Source organism: Heptranchias perlo, chromosome 7 (assembly GCF_035084215.1).
Source record: "Heptranchias perlo isolate sHepPer1 chromosome 7, sHepPer1.hap1, whole genome shotgun sequence".
Classification (NCBI taxonomy): Eukaryota; Metazoa; Chordata; class Chondrichthyes; order Hexanchiformes; family Hexanchidae; genus Heptranchias; species Heptranchias perlo.
Window position 1 is genome coordinate 6,119,793 of NC_090331.1, and position 21,787 is coordinate 6,141,579.

Consider the following 21,787-nt stretch of genomic DNA (forward strand, 5'->3'; position numbering starts at 1 on the left):
CGAGACACACAACAACGCAAAATCGTCGAGCAGAAATTGATAGCCAAGTTCCGCACCCATGAGGACGGCCTCAACCGGGATCTTGGGTTCATGTCACGCTACACGTAACCCCACCAGTGAAAAAAGAGTTATCTGTTTTTAATACAACTGGTCATTCTCTCTCTTTCTCTTCCTTTCAGATGTTTCTCTCTCTCTCTCTCTGTCTTTGGATTCGGACCGTTTGTATATTCAGTAGTCCTGCATGTACTGTCTCTCTGTCTGATTGCCTTGACAGCGGGCAGTTGGAAAGATTATCTGTAATCATCAGGCATTGTTCTCTGACTATAAATGTGGTAACCTTCAAGGAATTCCACACTCACCTGATGAAGGAGAAAGCCTCCGAAAGCTTGTGATTTTCAAATAAAACTGTTGGACTATAACCTGGTGTTGTAAGATTCCTTACATTTGTCCACCCCAGTCCATCACCGGCATCTCCACATCATTTGTAAATAGGGGCATTGAATACAAAAACAAGGAAGTTATGCTAAACCTTTAGAAAACACTGGTTGGGCCTCAGCTGGAGTATTGTGTACAGTTCTGGGCACCGCACTTTAGGAAGGATGTCAAGGCCTTGGAGAGGGTCCAGAGGAGATTTACTAGAATGGTACCAGAGATGAGGGACTTCAGTTATGTGGAGAGACTGGAGAAGCTGGGATTGTTCTTCTTAGAACAGAGAAGGTTAAGGGGAGATTTGATAGAGGTGTTCAAAATCATAAAGGGTTTTGATAATAAAATAAGGAGAAACTGTTTCCTCTGGCAGAAGGGTCAGTGCCGGACAACGTCATCATCCCCTTTGTTGAAGCGAGGCCCTTGTTTTCGAGTCTCTGGGAGATGCTGTTCCCCTTTAACACCAACAAGGTCACTGAGGTCAGGTTCAAGAATGCCACGGTTACTGTGATGTGGAGATGCCGGTGATGGACTGGGGTTGACAATTGTAAACAATTTTACAACACCAAGTTATAGTCCAGCAATTTTATTTTAAATTCACAAGCTTTGCCTGAGGAAGGAGAAAATCTCCGAAAGCTTGTGAATTTAAAATAAAATTGCTGGACTATAACTTGGTGTTGTAAAATTGTTTACAACGGTTACTGTGGTTACAGTAATCTGGATTTCAGCTGTTCAGGGAAACAATGGCCAGGCGTCTCTGTGTAATTGGAGAGGATGAGAATTGATGATCTGCTGTTTAAAGAGGGAGTCTCACCATCTGAGGCCATGAAAGGGGATTTCAGGTCCAGCGCGGGTTAGATACAGAGTAAAGCTCCCTCTACTCTGTCCCATCAAACACTCTCAGGGCAGGTACAACGCAGGTTAGATACAGAGTAAAGCCCCCTCTACACTGTCCCATCAAACACTCCCAGGGCAGGTACAACGCAGGTTAGATACAGAGTAAAGCTCCCTCTACACTGTCCCATCAAACACTCCCGGGGCAGGTACAGCACGGGTTAGATACAGAGTAAAGCTCCCTCTACACTGTCCCATCAAACACTCTCAGGGCAGGTACAACGCAGGTTAGATACAGAGTAAAGCCCCCTCTACACTGTCCCATCAAACACTCCCAGGGCAGGTACAACGCAGGTTAGGTACAGAGTAAAGCTCCCTCTACACTGTCCCATCAAACACTCCCGGGGCAGGTACAGCACGGGTTAGATACAGAGTAAAGCTCCCTCTACACTGTCCCATCAAACACTCCCAGGGGCAGATACAGCACGGGTTAGATACAGAGTAAAGCTCCCTCTACACTGTCCCATCAAACACTCTCAGGGCAGGTACAACGCAGGTTAGATACAGAGTAAAGCCCCCTCTACACTGTCCCATCAAACACTCCCAGGGCAGGTACAACGCAGGTTAGATACAGAGTAAAGCTCCCTCTACACTGTCCCATCAAACAGTCCCAGGGCAGGTACAGTGCGGGTTAGATACAAAGTAAAGATTCCACTATGCTGTCTTTTCTCATCAACGTACTGTGCTGGGTTTGAAACCAGCTCCCAGAGAGGAAAGGTCAGTGTCTGACCCACTGCCCTGCCTGTAGCCCCACAAATATTTTTTTATGGAATAATATTTTTTCACGCTTTGTATGTAAAACCCACGTGAGTCAGCTCACCCTCCTGTCTTATCTTAACGGTGTTGTTCGATTTGATTTTGTCTCCGTTCTTTAACCATTCGCTCTTCACATCCTCATGAGAAACTTCGCAGACAAAGACCGCATTGTCGTTCTCTCGCACCTCCAGATCCTCCAGCTCTTTCACGATCTGGATTTCCCGTTCTGTGAGGATATACAGATGAGAAGTGTAAAAACTCAGGCCCAAACCTGTACCTTTTTGCCACATCCTGTTCCGAGGCTGAACCAGACCGTTCGCAACCTTGGCGTCCTATTTGACCCTGAGATGAGCTTCCGACCACATATCCTCTCCATCACCAAGACCACCTCCGTAACATCGCCCATCTCCACCCCTGCCTCAGCTCATCTGCTGCTGAAACCCTCATCCATGCCTCTGTTACCTCCAGACTTAACGATTCCAATGCTCTCCTCTCCGGCCTCTGACCTTCCACCCTCCGTAAACTTGAGCTCAGCCAAAACTCTGCTGCCCGTATCCTAACTCGCACCAAGTCCCGTTCACCCATCACCCCCTGGTGCTTGCTGAACTATATTGGCTCCTGGCAACACCTTGATTTTAAAATTCTCATCTTTGTTTTCAAATCCCTCCGTGGCCTCGCCCCCTCCCTATCTCTGTAACCTCATCCAGCCCTACAACCCTCCGGGATCTCTGCACTGCTCCAATTCTGGCCTCTTGCGCATCCCCGATTTTCATCGCTCCACCATTGGCGGCCGTGCCTTCAGCTGCCTCGGACGTGAGCTCTGAAATTCCTTCCCTAAATCTCCACCTCTCTCTCCTCCTTTAAGACGCTCCTTAAAACCTACCTCTTTGACCAAGCTTTTGGTCACCTGTCCTACTATCTCTTCAAGTGGTTCGGTATCAAGTTTTGTTTGACAATCGCTCCTGTGAAGCGCCTTGGTACGTTTTACTACGTTAAAGGCGCTGTATAAATGCAAGTTGTTGTTGCTCAGAAACCAATGCCATCCATTTCCGTTCCTCAATTTAAAAAAAAAGCTGTGAATCATGAGGTCTCGAAGATCCTCCTTACTCCACCTGAAGTGGTCTCCATCCAGCATGGCTTGAACAAGCCTGTATTAGCAGATCCAGGTCATTGAAGGTGGCAGGGCAGGTTGAGAAGGCTTACGGGATTCTGGGCTTTATAAATCGAGGCATGGAGTACAAAATAAAGGAAGTTATGCTAAACCTTTATAAAACACTGGTTAGGCCCCAGCTGGAGTATTGTGTCCAATTCTGGGCACCACACTTTAGGAAGGATGTCAGACTAGTCAAACAACAGCCTGACATAGCCATACTCACAGAATCATACCTTTCAGCCAACAGTCCCAGACTCTTCCATCACCATCCCTGGGTATGTCCTGTCCCACCGGCAGGACAGACCCACCAGAGGTGGCGGTACAGTGATATACAGTCAGGAGGGAGCGGCCCTGGGACTCCTCAACATTGACTCTGGACCCCATGAAGTCTCATGGCATCAGGTCAAACATGGGCAAGGAAACCTCCTGCTGATTACCACCTACCGTCCTTCCTCAGCTGATGAATCAGTCCTCCTCCATGTTGAGCACCACTTGGAGGAAGCACTGAGGGTAGCAAGGGCACAGAATGTACTCTGGGTGGGGGACTTCAATGTCCCTCACCAAGAGTGGCTCGGTAACACCACTACTGACCAAGCTGGTTGAGTCCTGAAGGACATAGCTGCCAGACAGGGCCTGCGGCAGGTGGTGAGCGAACCAAGACGAGGGAAAAACTTACTTGACCTCGTCCTCACCAATCTACCTGTCGCAAATGCATCTGTCCATGACAGTATTGGTAGGAGTGACCACCGCACAGTCCTCGTGGAGACGAAGTCCCGTCTTCGCACTGAGGACACCATCCAACGTGTTGTGTGGCACTACCACCATGCTAAATGGGATAGATTCAGAACAGATCTAGCAGCTCAAAACTGGGCATCCATGAGGCGCTGTGAGCCATCAGCAGCAGCAGAATTGTATTCCAGCACAATCTGTAACCTCATGGCCTGGCATATTCCTCACTATACCATTACCAACAAGCCAGAGGATCAACCCTGGTTCAATGAGGAGTGTAGAAGAGCATGCCAGGAGCAGCACCATGCTTACCTAAAAATGAGGTGCCAACCTGGTGAAGGTACAACTCAGGACTACATGCATGCTAAACAGCGGAAGCAACAAGCTAGAGACAGAGCGAAGCGATTCCACAACCAACGGATCAGATCAAAGCTCTGCAGTCCTGCCACATCCAGTCCTGAATGGTGGTGGACAATTAAACAACTAACGGGAGGAGGAGGCTCTGCAAACATCCCCATCCTCAATGATGGCGGAGTCCAGCACGTGAGTGTAAAAGACAAGGCTGAAGCGTTTGCAACCATCTTCAGCCAGAAGTGCCGAGTGGATGATCCATCTCGGCCTCCTCCCGATATCCCCTCCATCACAGAAGCCAGTCTTCAGCCAATTCGATTCACTCCATGTGATATCAAGAAACGGCTGAGTGCACTGGATACAGCAAAGGCTATGGGCCCCGACAACATCCCAGCTGTGGAGCTGAAGACTTGTGCTCCAGAACTAGCTGCGCCTCGAGCCAAGCTGTTCCAGTACAGCTACAACACTGGCATCTACCCGACAATGTGGAAAATTGCCCAGGTATGTCCTGTCCACAAAAAGCAGGACAAATCCAATCTGGCCAATTACCGCCCCATCAGTTTACTCTCAATCATCAGCAAAGTGATGGAAGGTGTCGTCGACAGTGCTATCAAGCGGCACTTACTCACCAATAACCTGCTCACCGATGCACAGTTTGGGTTCCGCCAGGACCACTCGGCTCCAGATCTCATTACAGCCTTGGTCCAAACATGGACAAAAGAGCTGAATTCCTGAGGTGAGGTGAGAGTGACTGCCCTTGACATCAAGGCAGCATTTGACCGAGTGTGGCACCAAGGAGCCCTCGTAAAATTGAAGTCAATGGGAATCAGAGGGAAAACTCTCCAGTGGCTGGAGTCATACTTAGCACAAAGGAAGATGGTAGTGGTTGTTGAAGGCCAATCATCTCAGCCCCAGGACATTGCTGCAGGAGTTCCTCAGGGCAGTGTCCTCGGCCCAACCATCTTCAGCTGCTTCATCAATGACCTTCATCAATAACCTTCTTTCCATCATAAGGTCAGAAATGGGGATGTTCGCTGATGATTGCACAGAGTTCAGTTCCATTCGTAACCCCTCAGATAATGAAGCAGTCCGTGCCCAAATGCAGCAAGATCTGGACAACATCCAGGCTTGGGCTCATAATTGGCAAGTAACATTCGCACCAGACAAGTGCCAGGCAATGACCATCTCCAACAAGAGAGAGACTAACCACCTCCCCTTGACATTCAACGGCATTACCATCACCAAATCCCCACTGTCAACATCCTGGGGGTCACCATTGACCAGAAACTTAACTGGACCAGCCACAGAAATACTGTGGCTACAAGAGCAGGTCAGAGGCTGGCTATTCTGCGGTGAGTGACTCACCTCCTGACTCCCCAAAGCCTTTCCACCATTTACAAGGCACAAGTCAGGAGTGTGATGGAATACTCTCCACTTGCCTGGATGAGTGCAGCTCCAACAACACTCAAGAAGCTCGACACCATCCAGGACAAAGCAGCCCGCTTGATTGGCACCTCATCCACCACCCTAAACATTCACTCCCTTCACCACCAGCGCACTGTGGCTGCAGTGTGTACCATCCACAGGATGCACTGCAGCAACTCACCAAGGCTTCTTCGACAGCTCCTCCCAAACCCGCGACCTCTACCACCTAGAAGGACAAGGGCAGCAGGCACATGGGAACAACACCACCTGCACGTTCCCCTCCAAGTCACACACCAAACCCGACTTGGAAATATATCGCCGTTCCTTCATCGTCGCTGGGTCAAAATCCTGGAACTCCCTTCCTAACAGCACTGTGGGAGAACCTTCACCTCACGGACTGCAGCGGTTCAAGAAGGCGGCTCACCACCACCTTCTCAAGGGCAATTAGGGATGGGCAATAAATGCTGTCCTCTGCAGTGACGCCCACATCCCATGAACGAAGAAAAAAAAAGGCCTTAGAGAGGGTGCTGAGGAGATTCGCTGGAATGGTACCAGGGATGAGGGACTTCAGTTATGTGGAGAGACTGGAGAAGCTGGGGTTGTTCTCCTTAGAACAGAGAAGGTTAAGGGGATTTAATAGAGGTGTTCAAAATTATGAAGGGGTTTTGACAGAGTAAATAAGGAGAAATTGTTTCCAGTGGCAGGAGGGTCGTTAATCAGAGGACACAGATTTAAGGGAATTGGCAAAAGAACCAGAGGGGAGATGAGGAGAAATTTTTTTCACACAGCGAGTTGTTATGATCTGGAATGCGCTGCCTGAAAGGGCGGTGGAAGCAGATTGAATAATAACTTTCATAAGGGAATTGGATAAATACTTGAAGGGAAACATTTGCAGGGTTATGGGAAAAGAGCAGGGACTAATTGGAGAGATGTTTCAAAGAGCCGGCACAGGCACGATGGGCTGAATAGCCTCGTTCTGTGCTGTAAGATTCTACGATTCTATTACCGTAGGTCCATCTCACTCCAGGCTGAGGCTGCCCCCCTGGCAGGGCCTTGCACCTGGTGACTGGTGGTGGGGGGTGGGAGGGTGGAAATCCAGCCGTGGCTCCAGGCCTGAGAGGCCTCCAGTAGTGGTAATGGCCGCCGGCCGTGGAACCTCCAGCCCGGAGAGGCTCCCTGCTGAACTTGTGGATCATTCAGCCCTCAAGGCCTTGCTGCCAGCCGCTGCCCCTCCTTCCATCTGAGTGTGAATGGAGGCAGAGCCAAGTGCCTCCCACATCTGGGCGCACTCCCTAATGGGTCCAGCCTATGGGGGATAAAATTGAGGCAGGCGGGCCATTTGTGTTGCTCCTTCCTCATCTGGATAAGGGGAAAGCCCACTAAATCTTAGAAAGGAAAGAACCTGCATTTATACAATGCCTTTCACAACCTCAGGACGTCCCAAGGCGATTTACAACCAATTAAGTACATTTTGAAGTGTAGTCACTGTTGTAATGTTGGATACACAGCAGCCAATTTGCGCACAGGAAGATCCCACAAACAGCAATGTGATAAATGACCAGATAATCTGTTTTAGTGATGTTGGTCGAGGGATGAATATTGGCCCCAGGACACCGGGGAGAACTCCCCTGCTCCTCTTCAAATAGTGGCCGTGGGATCTTTTACGTCCGCTTGAGAGGGCAGACAGGGCCTGGGTTTAACGTCTCATCCGAAAGATGGCAGTTCCGAAAGAGCAGCGCTCCCTCAGGAATGTCGGCCTGGATTATGCGCTCAAGTCTCCAGAATAGTGGCTTGAACCCACGACCTTCTGAGTCAGAGGTCAGAGCGCTACTGTCAGACATATTGGAGAGTTAAGGATTAATAATCAAACTAACCTGTCTAACTACAAATGGTCATGGAAGCAACAGGCTTTCTAAGATAAACAGGAAACTAGAAGGGGACTGGGAGAAGAGACGATGGATTATACGGCCTGTTTCAAAGGTCTGATAACAATCTACGAGAGCCGTGTGCAAAGAGAGAGTTTTTCGGGGAGACATTGACCACGAGTGTTTCAGGTATAACTTTAGGGACTCGCGTAATAAACAGGCAGAGGGATCAATCAACCATGGGACAGAGCGGATGTTTCGGTAAATAAGCCGTCAATAAACCGTTCTTCAAAGGTTCTGAGGACAGATCGGATCGGGAAGTCTTGTCAATGAAATGTGCTTTTGAAGTAAGCAATTAACTTACTTGAAAGAATCGAAGAACAAATAAATCAGGCAGTCTTATACACCTTTGAAGTCGGCAAACTGAGGTAAGAAGGGTGGGTTTTTCCAGAGTTAGTTAGAGGAGAGCTGGAAAGAGAGAGGGATCCGAAGCTGCTCCTGTATTCGGTATAGATTGACCGCCGGTACTGTATATGAATGAAATCTGTTCCGTATACTGCACTGTCAAGTGTCTCGTACTTACTCGAAGCGCGTCATGGTGGACCTTGGAAGGAAGGAGGTTACCAGCTACGACTGCGCCACAGTTAACACTGCCGGTGGTTCAGTGGGTGCATGTGTGACTCAGTGTGGTACTGAGCCATCCAGAGGGGAAGGTCCCAGATTCAGAGTGTGCCGAGTTAATCAATCTCAGTTCATCAAAGGTGCATAAACACCGTGAGGTACGGAAAGCTAATAAGGTTTTAAGTTGCATCAGGAGGATTATCCTGTACAATGCTTACTATGTTCATGCTGCAAAAGAGTATCTTATCCAATCAGTGCATTGGGTTGAATTCCTTTCAATCTCATTGGCAGTGACGCGCAGCGAATGAAAACAAAGCCAAGTCCCGCCAACTTACCGTAAACTTCCAGTTTGGTCGAGGTTTTGTTTTGGCCAGCGTCACAGGTGTAGGTTCCCGATTCTTGCAATCCGCACCTCCCCAGCTGGACAATCCGCTTCCTCCCCATTGAGTAAATACGAATGCTTTTGTTGGGTTTCATCTCCAAGTCGTCCTGTCGGAGAACATTCAGTGAATGGGGTGGGAGGTTCCAGCACGGGTTAGATACAGAGTAAAGCTCCCTCTACACTGTCCCATCAAACACTCCCGGGGCAGGTACAGCACGGGTTAGATACAGAGTAAAGCTCCCTCTACACTGTCCCATCAAACACTCCCGGGGCAGGTACAGCACGGGTTAGATACAGAGTAAAGCTCCCTCTACACTGTCCCATCAAACACTCCCAGGACAGGTACAGCACGGGTTAGATACAGAGTAAAGCTCCCTCTACACTGTCCCATCAAACACTCCCAGGGCAGGTACAGCACGGGTTAGATACAGAATAAAGGTCCCTCTACACTGTCCCATCAAACACTCCCAGGGCAGGTACAGCACGGGTTAGATACAGAGTAAAGGTCCCTCTACACTGTCCCATCAAACACTCCCAGGGCAAGTACAGCACGGGTTAGATACAGAGTAAAGCTCCCTCTACACTGTCCCATCAAACACTCCCAGGGCAGGTACAGCACGGGTTAGATACAGAGTAAAGGTCCCTCTACACTGTCCCATCAAACACTCCCAGGGCAAGTACAGCACGGGTTAGATACAGAGTAAAGCTCCCTCTACACTGTCCCATCAAACACTACCAGGGCAGGTACAGCACGGGTTAGATACAGAGTAAAGCTCCCTCTACACTGTCCCATCAAACACTCCCAGGGCAGGTACAGCACGGGTTAGATACAGAGTAAAGCTCCCTCTACACTGTCCCATCAAACACTCCCAGGGCAGGTACAGCACGGGTTAGATACAGAATAAAGCTCCCTCTACACTGTCCCATCAAACACTCCCAGGGCAGGTACAGCACGGGATAGATACAGAGTAAAGGTCCCTCTACACTGTCCCATCAAACACTCCCAGGGCAAGTACAGCACGGGTTAGATACAGAGTAAAGCTCCCTCTACACTGTCCCATCAAACACTCCCAGGACAGGTACAGCACGGGTTAGATACAGAGTAAAGCTCCCTCTACACTGTCCCATCAAACACCCCCAGGGCAGGTACAGCACGGGGTAGGTACAGAGTAAAGCTCTCTCTGCACTGTCCCATCAAACACTCCCAGGGCAGGTACAGCACGGGTTAGATACAGAATAAAGGTCCCTCTACACTGTCCCATCAAACACTCCCAGGGCAGGTACAGCACGGGTTAGATACAGAGTAAAGGTCCCTCTACACTGTCCCATCAAACACTCCCAGGGCAAGTACAGCACGGGTTAGATACAGAGTAAAGCTCCCTCTACACTGTCCCATCAAACACTCCCAGGGCAGGTACAGCACGGGTTAGATACAGAGTAAAGGTCCCTCTACACTGTCCCATCAAACACTCCCAGGGCAAGTACAGCACGGGTTAGATACAGAGTAAAGCTCCCTCTACACTGTCCCATCAAACACTACCAGGGCAGGTACAGCACGGGTTAGATACAGAGTAAAGCTCCCTCTACACTGTCCCATCAAACACTCCCAGGGCAGGTACAGCACGGGTTAGATACAGAGTAAAGCTCCCTCTACACTGTCCCATCAAACACTCCCAGGGCAGGTACAGCACGGGTTAGATACAGAATAAAGCTCCCTCTACACTGTCCCATCAAACACTCCCAGGGCAGGTACAGCACGGGATAGATACAGAGTAAAGCTCCCTCTACACTGTCCCATCAAACACTCCCAGGGCAAGTACAGCACGGGTTAGATACAGAGTAAAGCTCCCTCTACACTGTCCCATCAAACACTCCCAGGACAGGTACAGCACGGGTTAGATACAGAGTAAAGCTCCCTCTACACTGTCCCATCAAACACCCCCAGGGCAGGTACAGCACGGGGTAGGTACAGAGTAAAGCTCTCTCTGCACTGTCCCATCAAACACTCCCAGGGCAGGTACAGCACGGGTTAGATACAGAGTAAAGCTCCCTCTACACTGTCCCATCAAACACTCCCAGGGCAGGTACAGCACGGGTTAGATACAGAGTAAAGCTCCCTCTACACTGTCCCATCAAACACTCCCAGGGCAGGTACAGCACGGGTTAGATACAGAGTAAAGCTCCCTCTACACTGTCCCATCAAACACTCCCAGGGCAGGTACAGCACGGGGTAGGTACAGAGTAAAGCTCCCTCTACACTGTCCCATCAAACACTCCCAGGGCAGGTACAGCACGGGTTAGATACAGAGTAAAGCTCCCTCTACACTGTCCCATCAAACACTCCCAGGGCAGGTACAGCACGAGTTAGATACAGAGTAAAGCTCCCTCTACACTATCCCATCAAACACTCCCAGAGCAGGTACAGCACGGGTTAGATACAGAGTAAAGCTCCCTCTACACTGTCCCATCAAACACTCCCAGGGCAGGTACAGCACGGGTTAGATACAGAGTAAAGCTCCCTCTACACTGTCCCATCAAACACGCCCAGGGCAGGTACAGCGCGGGTTAGATACAGAGTAAAGCTCCCTCTACACTGTCCCATCAAACACTCCCGGGGCAGGTACAGCGCGGGTTAGATACAGAGTAAAGCTCCCTCTACACTGTCCCATCAAACACTCCCGGGGCAGGTACAGCACGGGGTTAGATACAGAGTAAAGCTCCCTCTACACTGTCCCATCAAACACTCCCAGGGCAGGTACAGCACGGGTTAGATACAGAGTAAAGCTCCCGCTACACTGTCCCATCAAACACTCCCAGGGCAGGTACAGCACGGGTTAGATACAGAGTAAAGCTCCCGCTACACTGTCCCATCAAACACTCCCAGGGCAGGTACAGCACGGGTTAGATACAGAGTAAAGCTCCCTCTACACTGTCCCATCAAACACTCCCAGGGCAGGTACAGCACGGGTTAGATACAGAGTAAAGCTCCCTCTACACTATCCCATCAAACACTCCCAGAGCAGGTACAGCGCGGGTTGGATACAGAGTAAAGCTCCCTCTACACTGTCCCATCAAACACTCCCAGGGCAGGTACAGCACGGGTTAGATACAGAGTAAAGCTCCCTCTACACTGTCCCATCAAACACTCCCAGCACAGGTACAGCACGGGTTAGATACAGAGTAAAGCTCCCTCTACACTGTCCCATCAAACAGTCCCAGGGCAGGTACAGCACGGGTTAGACACAGAGTAAAGCTTCAACACTCAATGGAATAGAAGCCCAGTCTATGCAACCTGTCCTCATAATGTAACCCTCTAAGTCTCAATATCATTCTGGTGAATCTGCGCTGCACCCCCTCCAAGGCCAGTATATCCCTCCAGATGTGCGGTGCCCGGAACTGAACACAGTCTCCAGGTGAGGGTCTAACCAAGGCACAATGCGCCTCAATCCCAACGCCTGCTGGTCAAGTAATCAGCTGGTGGTCACTGCCTACGCCCAATGGATGATAGATTCCCGGCACCAAGGACCCCACCAGCAAGTGTCAGCACTTTCAGGAGAGGAGGGGAAAGAGAAAACACGAAGCAAGAGGAAGGGGCAGGACCACGCCCGAGTTCACAGGGGGGGTGGGTGAACCGCAAGTTACAGGGCCGCTCAATATCGGAGCCTCCTACCTTGTACCATGTGACCTCTACGTTGGGCCGGGACAGCTCGCACTCTAAGGTGACGACGGTAGTTTCCGGAACCCGGAGATCCTTGAGCGGCTTTAGAAACGTCACTGGGGGTTCTGAAACAGAGCGGCCAGACAGGGTGAGAGGAGACCGTGGTGGGGCGGTGGGACACAAAGCACAGGAAGGAGCCACACCCTGGCCTATTACGACCACCTCCCTACAACCCCCTGAGCAAACCCTTCTCTTTCCATCTCTTCGGATCACCCCTGTAAAATATCCACTGCCTCGCGAACAAGGCCCTCCCCACTGATCTGTCCCGTCCATGTCCTCCTCCTGGAGAAGGGCATTAAAGTGTCCTGGGCAACCTGAGCTAACGATCCAAGCCGTTTGCTTGGCCTTAGCGTCGGAGATGGTACGACATCGCCTGATGCCCACGCCTCCCACCAGGGGGAGACCAACTGCCCATGAATCGCTGAAGTTGGCACACAGCAGGCACATTTGCTGCGGTGCCCAGAACTGAACGCAGTTCTCCAGATGGCATCTGACCAAAGTTTTGTACAACTGTAGCATGACTTCCCAAACTTTTGAATTCCAGCGCTCAGGAGATAAAGTCCAACAATCCCATTCGCGTTTGTGATTCTGGGTTCATCCATCCAAAGAGATGCCAGCAACCCCCATTTCCGCAGCCAATTGCTGATGAAACGATCCCACGTTTCTTGCCTCCACAGCTCTTCCTGGAAGTTTATTCCACACGTTGATCGCTCCTCGTGTGAAGAAGAATTATTTTCATATCAGTCCCTTAGATGAGCCTCCGACCACATATCCGCTCCATCACCAAGACCGCCCACTTCCACCTCCGTAACATCGCCCGTCTCCGCCCCTGACTCCGCTCATCTGCTGCTGAAACCCTCATCCGTGCCTCTGTTACCTCCAGGCTTTGACTATTCCGGTGCTCTCCAGGCCGACCTCCCATTTTCCACCCTCGGTAAACATAAGCTCATCCAAAACTCTGCTGCCCCGTGTCCTAACTCGCACCAAGTCTCGTTCACCCATCGCCCCCTGTGCTCGCTGACCTACGTTGGCTCCCGGTCCAGCAACGCCTCGATTTTAAAATTCTCATCCTTGTTTTCAAATCTCTCCGTGGTCTCGCCCCCCCTCCCTATCTCTGTAACCTCCTCCAGCCCTACAGCCCTCCGAGATTTCTGCGCTCCTCCAATTCTTGCCTCTTGCGCGTCCACGATTTTCATCGCTCCACCGTTGACGGCCGTGTCTTCAGCTGCCTAGGCTCTAAGCTCTGGAATTCCAACCCTAAACCTCCCCACTTCTACACCTCTCTCTCCGCCTTTAAGACACTCCTTAAAACCTACCTCTTTGACCAAACTTTTGGTCACCTGTCCTAATATCTCCTTATGTGGCTCGGTGTCAAATATTGTTTGATAATCGCTCCTGTGAAGCGCCTTGGGACGTTTTATGACGTTAAAGGTGCTATATAAATGCAAGTAGTTGTCGCAAATTTGCTTTTTACGATTTTGAGCCTGCGCCTTCTCCTCCTGTCACAGTTTAAAGTCATGTTCCAGGTTTATTTATTCTATACCCTTAACTATCTTAAGGAGGTGGAGAGGGGGGAGAGGGAGAAGGGGGAGAGAAAGAGGGAGGGGAGAGGGAGAGGGGGAGGGTGAGAGAGGGTGAATCAGGCGGTGGGAATCTTACCTCTCACCGTGAGCCGTGAGGAGCATCGGACGCTGTCGCTCTGGAACGCTATGGTCCCCGTGTCCTCGAGTGTCAGCCCGGACAGCGTGAGGCTGTGGAGTCTCCCTGCCGCACTGATCCGACGGTTGTGACTGGGCTTCACCCGGATGCCGTCCTTGATCCACACACCTACAACATCTGGGTGGGACAGCTCCACCTGTAAGGTGGCGGCCTCCTTCTCGTAGGTCTCCAGGTCCTCCAGGGGTTTTCTCACCGTTATCCTACGGGCTGATCCCATGCAAAAAGAGCCAGAAAGAAATTAATCCCTCCTGCTAAATACAATGTTCATCCAATCAGTGTGGGGGAGAGAGGAAACTTCCTATCAGTGTGTGGGGAGAGAGGAAACTTCCTATCAGTGTGTGGGGAGAGAGGAAACTTCCTATCAGTGTGTGGGGAGAGAGGAAACTTCCTATCAGTGTGGGGAGAGAGGAAACTTCCTATCAGTGTGGGGAGAGAGGAAACTTCCTATCGGTGTGGGGAGAGAGGAAACTTCCTATCGGTGTGGGGAGAGAGGAAACTTCCTATCAGTGTGGGTAGAGAGGAAACTTCCTATCAGTGTGTGGGGAGAGAGGAAACTTCCTATCGGTGTGTGGGGAGAGAGGAAACTTCCAATCGGTGTGGGGAGAGAGGAAACTTCCTATCAGTGTGTGGGGAGAGAGGAAACTTCCTATCGGTGTGGGGAGAGAGGAAACTTCCTATCGGTGTGGGGGAGAGAGGAAACTTCCAATCAGTGTGTGGAGAGAGAGGAAACTTCCAATCAGTGTGTGGAGAGAGAGGAAACTTCCTATCAGTGTGTGGGGAGAGAGGAAACTTCCTATCGGTGTGGGGAGAGAGGAAACTTCCTATCAGTGTGGGGAGAGAGGAAACTTCCTATCAGTGTGTGGGGAGAGAGGAAACTTCCTATCGGTGTGGGGAGAGAGGAAACTTCCTATCAGTGTGTGGAGAGAGGAAACTTCCTATCAGTGTGTGGGAGAGAGGAAACTTCCTATCAGTGTGTGGGGAGAGAGGAAACTTCCTATCAGTGTGTGGGGAGAGAGGAAACTTCCTATCGGTGTGGGGAGAGAGGAAACTTCCTATCAGTGTGTGGAGAGAGAGGAAACTTCCTATCAGTGTGTGGGGAGAGAGGAAACTTCCTATCAGTGTGTGGGGAGAGAGGAAACTTCCTATCGGTGTGGGGAGAGAGGAAACTTCCTATCAGTGTGTGGAGAGAGAGGAAACTTCCTATCAGTGTGGGGAGAGAGGAAACTTCCTATCAGTGTGGGGAGAGAGGAAACTTCCTATCAGTGTGGGGGAGAGAGGAAACTTCCTATCGGTGTGTGGGGAGAGAGGAAACTTCCTATCAGTGTGGGGAGAGAGGAAACTTCCTATCGGTGTGGGGAGAGAGGAAACTTCCTATCAGTGTGGGGAGAGAGGAAACTTCCTATCAGTGTGGGGAGAGAGGAAACTTCCTATCAGTGTGGGGGAGAGAGGAAACTTCCTATCGGTGTGGGGAGAGAGGAAACTTCCTATCGGTGTGGGGGAGAGAGGAAACTTCCTATCAGTGTGTGGGGAGAGAGGAAACTTCCTATCAGTGTGTGGGGAGAGAGGAAACTTCCTATCAGTGTGGAGGAGAGAGGAAACTTCCTATCAGTGTGGGGAGAGAGGAAACTTCCTATCGGTGTGGGGAGAGAGGAAACTTCCTATCAGTATGTGGGGAGAGAGGAAACTTCCTATCAGTGTGTGAGGGAGAGAGGAAACTTCCTATCGGTGTGTGGGGAGAGAGGAAACTTCCTATCAGTGTGTGGGGAGAGAGGAAACTTCCTATCAGTGTGTGGGGAGAGAGGAAACTTCCTATCAGTGTGGGGGAGAGAGGAAACTTCCTATCAGTGTGGGGGAGAGAGGAAACTTCCTATCAGTGTGTGGGGAGAGAGGAAACTTCCTATCAGTGTGGGGGAGAGAGGAAACTTCCTATCAGTGTGGGGGAGAGAGGAAACTTCCTATCAGTGTGGGGAGAGAGGAAACTTCCTATCAGTGTGGGGAGAGAGGAAACTTCCTATCAGTGTGTGGGGAGAGAGGAAACTTCCTATCAGTGTGGGGAGAGAGGAAACTTCCTATTGGTGTGGGGGGAGAGAGGAAACTTCCTATCAGTGTGGGGGAGAGAGGAAACTTCCTATCAGTGTAGGGGAGAGAGGAAACTTCCTATCAGTGTGGGGAGAGAGGAAACTTCCTATCAGTGTGGGGAGAGAGGAAACTTCCTATCAGTGTGTGGGGAGAGAGGAAACTTCCTATCAGTGTGGGGAGAGAGGAAACTTCCTATCGGTGTGGGGAGAGAGGAAACTTCCTATCAGTGTGGGGAGAGAGGAAACTTCCTATCAGTGTGGGGAGAGAGGAAACTTCCTATCAGTGTGGGGGAGAGAGGAAACTTCCTATCAGTGTGGGGGAGAGAGGAAACTTCCTATCAGTGTGGGGAGAGAGGAAACTTCCTATCAGTGTGTGGGGAGAGAGGAAACTTCCTATCAGTGTGGGGGAGAGAGGAAACTTCCTATCAGTGTGGGGGAGAGAGGAAACTTCCTATCAGTGTGGGGGAGAGAGGAAACTTCCTATCAGTGTGGGGGAGAGAGGAAACTTCCTATCAGTGTGGGGGAGAGAGGAAACTTCCTATCAGTGTGGGGGAGAGAGGAAACTTCCTATCAGTGTGTGGGGAGAGAGGAAACTTCCTATCAGTGTGGGGGGAGAGAGGAAACTTCCTATCGGTGTGGGGAGAGAGGAAACTTCCTATCAGTGTGGGGAGAGAGGAAACTTCCTATCGGTGTGGGGAGAGAGGAAACTTCCTATCGGTGTGGGGAGAGAGGAAACTTCCTATCGGTGTGGGGAGAGAGGAAACTTCCTATCAGTGTGGGGGGAGAGAGGAAACTTCCTATCGGTGTGGGGAGAGAGGAAACTTCCTATCAGTGTGGGGGGAGAGAGGAAACTTCCTATCAATGTGGGGTAGAGAGGAAACTTCCTATCAGTGTGGGGGGAGAGAGGAAACTTCCTATCAGTGTGGGGTAGAGAGGAAACTTCCTATCAGTGTGTGGGGAGAGAGGAAACTTCCTATCAGTGTGGGGGAGAGAGGAAACTTCCTATCAGTGTGGGGTAGAGAGGAAACTTCCTATCAGTGTGGGGAGAGAGGAAACTTCCTATCAGTGTGGGGTAGAGAGGAAACTTCCTATCAGTGTGGGGAGAGAGGAAACTTCCTATCAGTGTGGGGGGAGAGAGGAAACTTCCTATCAGTGTGGGGAGAGAGGAAACTTCCTATCAGTGTGTGGGGAGAGAGGAAACTTCCTATCAGTGTGTGGGGAGAGAGGAAACTTCCTATCGGTGTGGGGGGAGAGAGGAAACTTCCTATCAGTGTGTGGGGAGAGAGGAAACTTCCTATCGGTGTGTGGGGAGAGAGGAAACTTCCTATCAGTGTGTGGAGAGAGAGGAAACTTCCTATCAGTGTGTGGAGAGAGAGGAAACTTCCTATCAGTGTGTGGGGAGAGAGGAAACTTCCTATCGGTGTGGGGAGAGAGGAAACTTCCTATCAGTGTGGGGAGAGAGGAAACTTCCTATCAGTGTGGGGAGAGAGGAAACTTCCTATCAGTGTGGGGAGAGAGGAAACTTCCTATCGGTGTGGGGAGAGAGGAAACTTCCTATCAGTGTGTGGGGAGAGAGGAAACTTCCTATCAGTGCGGGGAGAGAGGAAACTTCCTATCAGTGTGTGGGGAGAGAGGAAACTTCCTATCAGTGTGGGGAGAGAGGAAACTTCCTATCGGTGTGGGGAGAGAGGAAACTTCCTATCAGTGTGGGGAGAGAGGAAACTTCCTATCGGTGTGGGGAGAGAGGAAACTTCCTATCGGTGTGGGGAGAGAGGAAACTTCCTATCAGTGTGGGGAGAGAGGAAACTTCCTATCGGTGTGGGGAGAGAGGAAACTTCCTATCGGTGTGGGGAGAGAGGAAACTTCCTATCAGTGTGGGGAGAGAGGAAACTTCCTATCGGTGTGTGGGGAGAGAGGAAACTTCCTATCGGTGTGGGGAGAGAGGAAACTTCCTATCAGTGTGGGGAGAGAGGAAACTTCCTATCAGTGTGTGGGGAGAGAGGAAACTTCCTATCGGTGTGGGGAGAGAGGAAACTTCCTATCAGTGTGGGGAGAGAGGAAACTTCCTATCAGTGTGTGGGGAGAGAGGAAACTTCCTATCAGTTTGGGGGAGAGAGGAAACTTCCTATCAGTGTGGGGAGAGAGGAAACTTCCTATCAGTGTGGGGAGAGAGGAAACTTCCTATCAGTTTGGGGGAGAGAGGAAACTTCCTATCAGTGTGGGGAGAGAGGAAACTTCCTATCAGTGTGGGGAGAGAGGAAACTTCCTATCAGTGTGGGGAGAGAGGAAACTTCCTATCAGTTTGGGGGAGAGAGGAAACTTCCTATCAGTGTGGGGAGAGAGGAAACTTCCTATCAGTTTGGGGGAGAGACGAAACTTCCTATCGGTGTGGGGAGAGAGGAAACTTCTAAACAGTCTACACTGAGTCGCCGTTTGGGATAAGGGGCCTCACTTTCATAGAAACAGGCCATTCAGCCCAACTGGTCTATGCCGGTGTTTATGCTCCACACAAGCTTCCTCCCTCCTTACTTCATCTCACCCTAACAGCGAATCCTTCCATTCCTTTCTCACTCATGTTTATTGAACTTCCCCTTAAATGTATCTCTGTTATTCGCCTCAACTACTCCTTGTGGGAGCGAGTTCCACATTCTCACCGCTCTCTGTGTAAAGGGGCTTCTCCTGAATTCCCTATTGGATTTAATCGTGGCTAACTTATTTTATGCCCCCTAGATCTGGCCTCCCCCACAGTTGGAAGCATCTTCTCTACGTCTACCCTATCAAACCCTTTCATAATCTTAAAGACCTCTATCAGGTCACCCCTCAGCTTTTCCTGATCAGTATATCCTCTCAGTTGTGGTAGCATCCTTGTGAATATTTTTTGCACCTTCTCCAGTGCCTCTATATCTTTTTTATAATGTGGAGACCAGAACTGTTCACCATACTCCAAGTGTGGTCTAACCAAGGTTCTATACAAGTTTAACATAACTTCTCTGTTTTTCAATTCTATCTCTCTAGAAATGAACCCCAGTGCTTGGTTTGCATTTTTTGTGGCCTTATTAAGCTGCCTCGCTACTTTTAGTGATTTGTGTATCTGTACCCCCAGATCCTTTTGATTCTCTATCCTATTTAGACTCTTATTATCCATGCAGTATGGGGCCTCCTTATTCTTCCTACCAAATTGTACCACCTCACACTTATCTATCGTGAGAATCATTTGCCACTTACGCTCCACGGTGAGCTTGCCCTGCGTCTTGTCATGCAGCGTCTCGCAGCGGTAGTTTCCCCGGTCTGCGAAACCGGTGCTGCGCACGGTGAGGCGCCTGGTCCTGCCGTCCCGCTGGAGGACGAACTTCGGGCTGGGTTGGATGACCACCCCCTGCTTCATCCACTGGACCTCGGCCGACTCGCTGCTCACCTCCACCTCGAAGGTGGCGTCCTGCAGCTCCTCCGACACCGCGCTCTCCATCTTCCTCGTGAACACTATCTGCGCCTCTGCGGAGAGATGGGAATGAGTTTACAAGCATCCCCCCCTTTCCTCCTCATCGCCCCAGGCTCGTTGCTGGTTCGTGCCGGTGTCTACATTCTCAGCATGTGAGGGTCAGTGGGCTAGTCGATCCGTGGGGGTCACTGCGGCCAAAGCCCCGACTCGGCCAACGGACATACAAAATTGACAGGAAAAGACCAGCTGGTCTATCGAGCCTGCCCCACACCATGATGGCCAGAGCATCATGGCTGGATACTCCAACCCTCCCCCCACAGTTATGTAATCTCCTGGGAAAGGCAAAAAAAAGAGAAAAAACCCCAGGGACAATAAGGGGAAAAATACTCTGGAAATTCCTCTCCGATCCCCCCTCAGGCATTGGAACCCAGTCCAGGAGATCACACGGACCGAGTGTTATCTATAAAGACACTTGCCTTCTATATGATGCGATCTGAGCCCCAGTCAGGCACCGGTCCAGCTCCCTCTTGAGGGTGAGCAGAGAGTCGGCACCGACCACACCGGCCGGCAACACATTCCAGAGACTCACTGCTCTCCGGGGAAAGGAGAACCTCCCAACATCCAGTCTATTCCTACACTTTACGTACTCTAAACTCAAGTTCCTCCTGGTCACATCCACGCGTTCAAGTATGGGTCACTGGATAGTGATCAGTCGTGGGAACCCGAGCTGTTTTTTTTTTTCTTTCCCTCCCTAAACCCATGGACAGGCCACTGGACCCCTGGGGTTCAGGAGAGAAAAATCAGCCAAGGGTCTTCCCGCTCCCTCCTCCCTCCTGGCGACTCTTGCTGCAAAGTGGGATACCAGAGGGGCTCCTGCACCCCGTGGAACCATAATCCAGCACCAGGCTTCAGGGAGGGAGTAACTGTGAAGTGCAATAGCGGCCAGAGAGCACATCAGAAACAGACCAAGGTCCATCTAGTTGGCCTTCTACCATCCTGGTAGTCACACGATACATCGATGATGGAGTTGTTGACAAATCACAGCAATCAATCGCTATCGATTAGTCTACAACAGAATCAGACATGAGGCGAGGAAAACCCCCCGTGGTGGAGAGCTTTGGGAACAATGGAACCATACGGCACAGGGGCCATTCGGCCCATCGTGCCTGTGCCGGCTCTTTGAAAGAGCTATCCAATTAGTCCCATTCTCCCTGCTCTTTCCCCGTGGCCCTGCCAATTTTTCCTTTTCAACTATTTATCCAATTCCCTTTTGAAAGTTATTATTGAATCTGCTTCCACCGCCCTTTCAGGCAGCGCATTCCAGATCATAACAACTTGCTGAGTAAAAAAAATTTTCCTCATCTCCCCTCTTTTTTTTGCCAATTATTTTAAATCTGTGTCCTCTGGTTACTGCCCCTCCCGTCAGTGGAAACAGTTTCTCCTTATTTACTCTATCAAAACCCTATATAATTTTGAACACCTCTATTAAATCTCCCCTTAACCTTCTCTGCTCTAAGGAGAACAATCTCAGCTTCTCCAGTCTCTCCACATAACTGAAGTTCCTCATCCCTGGTACCATTCTAGTAAATCTCCTCTGGACCCTCTCTAAGACCTTGACATCCTTCCTAAAGTGCGGTGCCCAGAATTGAACACAATACTCCAGCTGAGGCCTAAGCAAAGATTAGGACCTTAGGTCCAAAGTCACCTGTTCCTCCCCAGCATGCTACACTTATCACGTCATGTCTCAAATTACTCATACACTGTAACCCCAAGATGGTATTTTCTGAAAGAAATCTATTTAATTTGGTTCTTTTCTAAAATCATCAAATCTGATCGTCCGTTCTCCATTATCCTGTGAGAACAAAATATAATCCAGGCACTGCGATAAGACGACCAGCGGCCAATCACTGAGGTCCAGCGTTCACGATCAGTGACCAATCACTGAGGCCCTAGGTTCACGATCAGTGACCAATCACTGAGGCCCCAGGTTCACGATCAGCGGCCAATCACTGAGGCCCCAGGTTCACGATCAGCAACCAATCACTGAGGCCCCAGGTTCACGATCAACGGCCAATCAATGAGGCCCAGGGTTCACGCCCAGCGACCAATCACTGAGGACCAGTGTTCACGACCAGTGACCAATCACTGAGGACCAGTGTTCACGACCAGTGACCAATCACTGAGGACCAGGGTTCGCGCCCAGCGACCAATCACTGAGGCTCAGTGTTCAC

General features: G+C 50.4%; 1 protein-coding gene across 5 annotated transcripts in view; it reads right to left on the reverse strand.

Annotated features, from left to right (window-relative positions):
* LOC137323481 (obscurin-like protein 1) overlaps positions 1-21,787 on the reverse strand; it is a 270,089-nt gene that overhangs the window by 24,549 nt on the left and 223,753 nt on the right. For all 5 annotated transcript variants that reach the window (XM_067986989.1, XM_067986986.1, XM_067986987.1 and 2 more), the window contains 5 exons: positions 19,343-19,609; positions 13,980-14,246; positions 12,273-12,385; positions 8,556-8,709; positions 2,141-2,302 (listed from right to left, as the gene is read on the reverse strand). In XM_067986989.1, the coding sequence (XP_067843090.1) occupies positions 2,141-2,302; positions 8,556-8,709; positions 12,273-12,385; positions 13,980-14,246; positions 19,343-19,609 (963 nt within the window). The remainder of the gene's footprint in view (positions 1-2,140; positions 2,303-8,555; positions 8,710-12,272; positions 12,386-13,979; positions 14,247-19,342; positions 19,610-21,787) is intronic.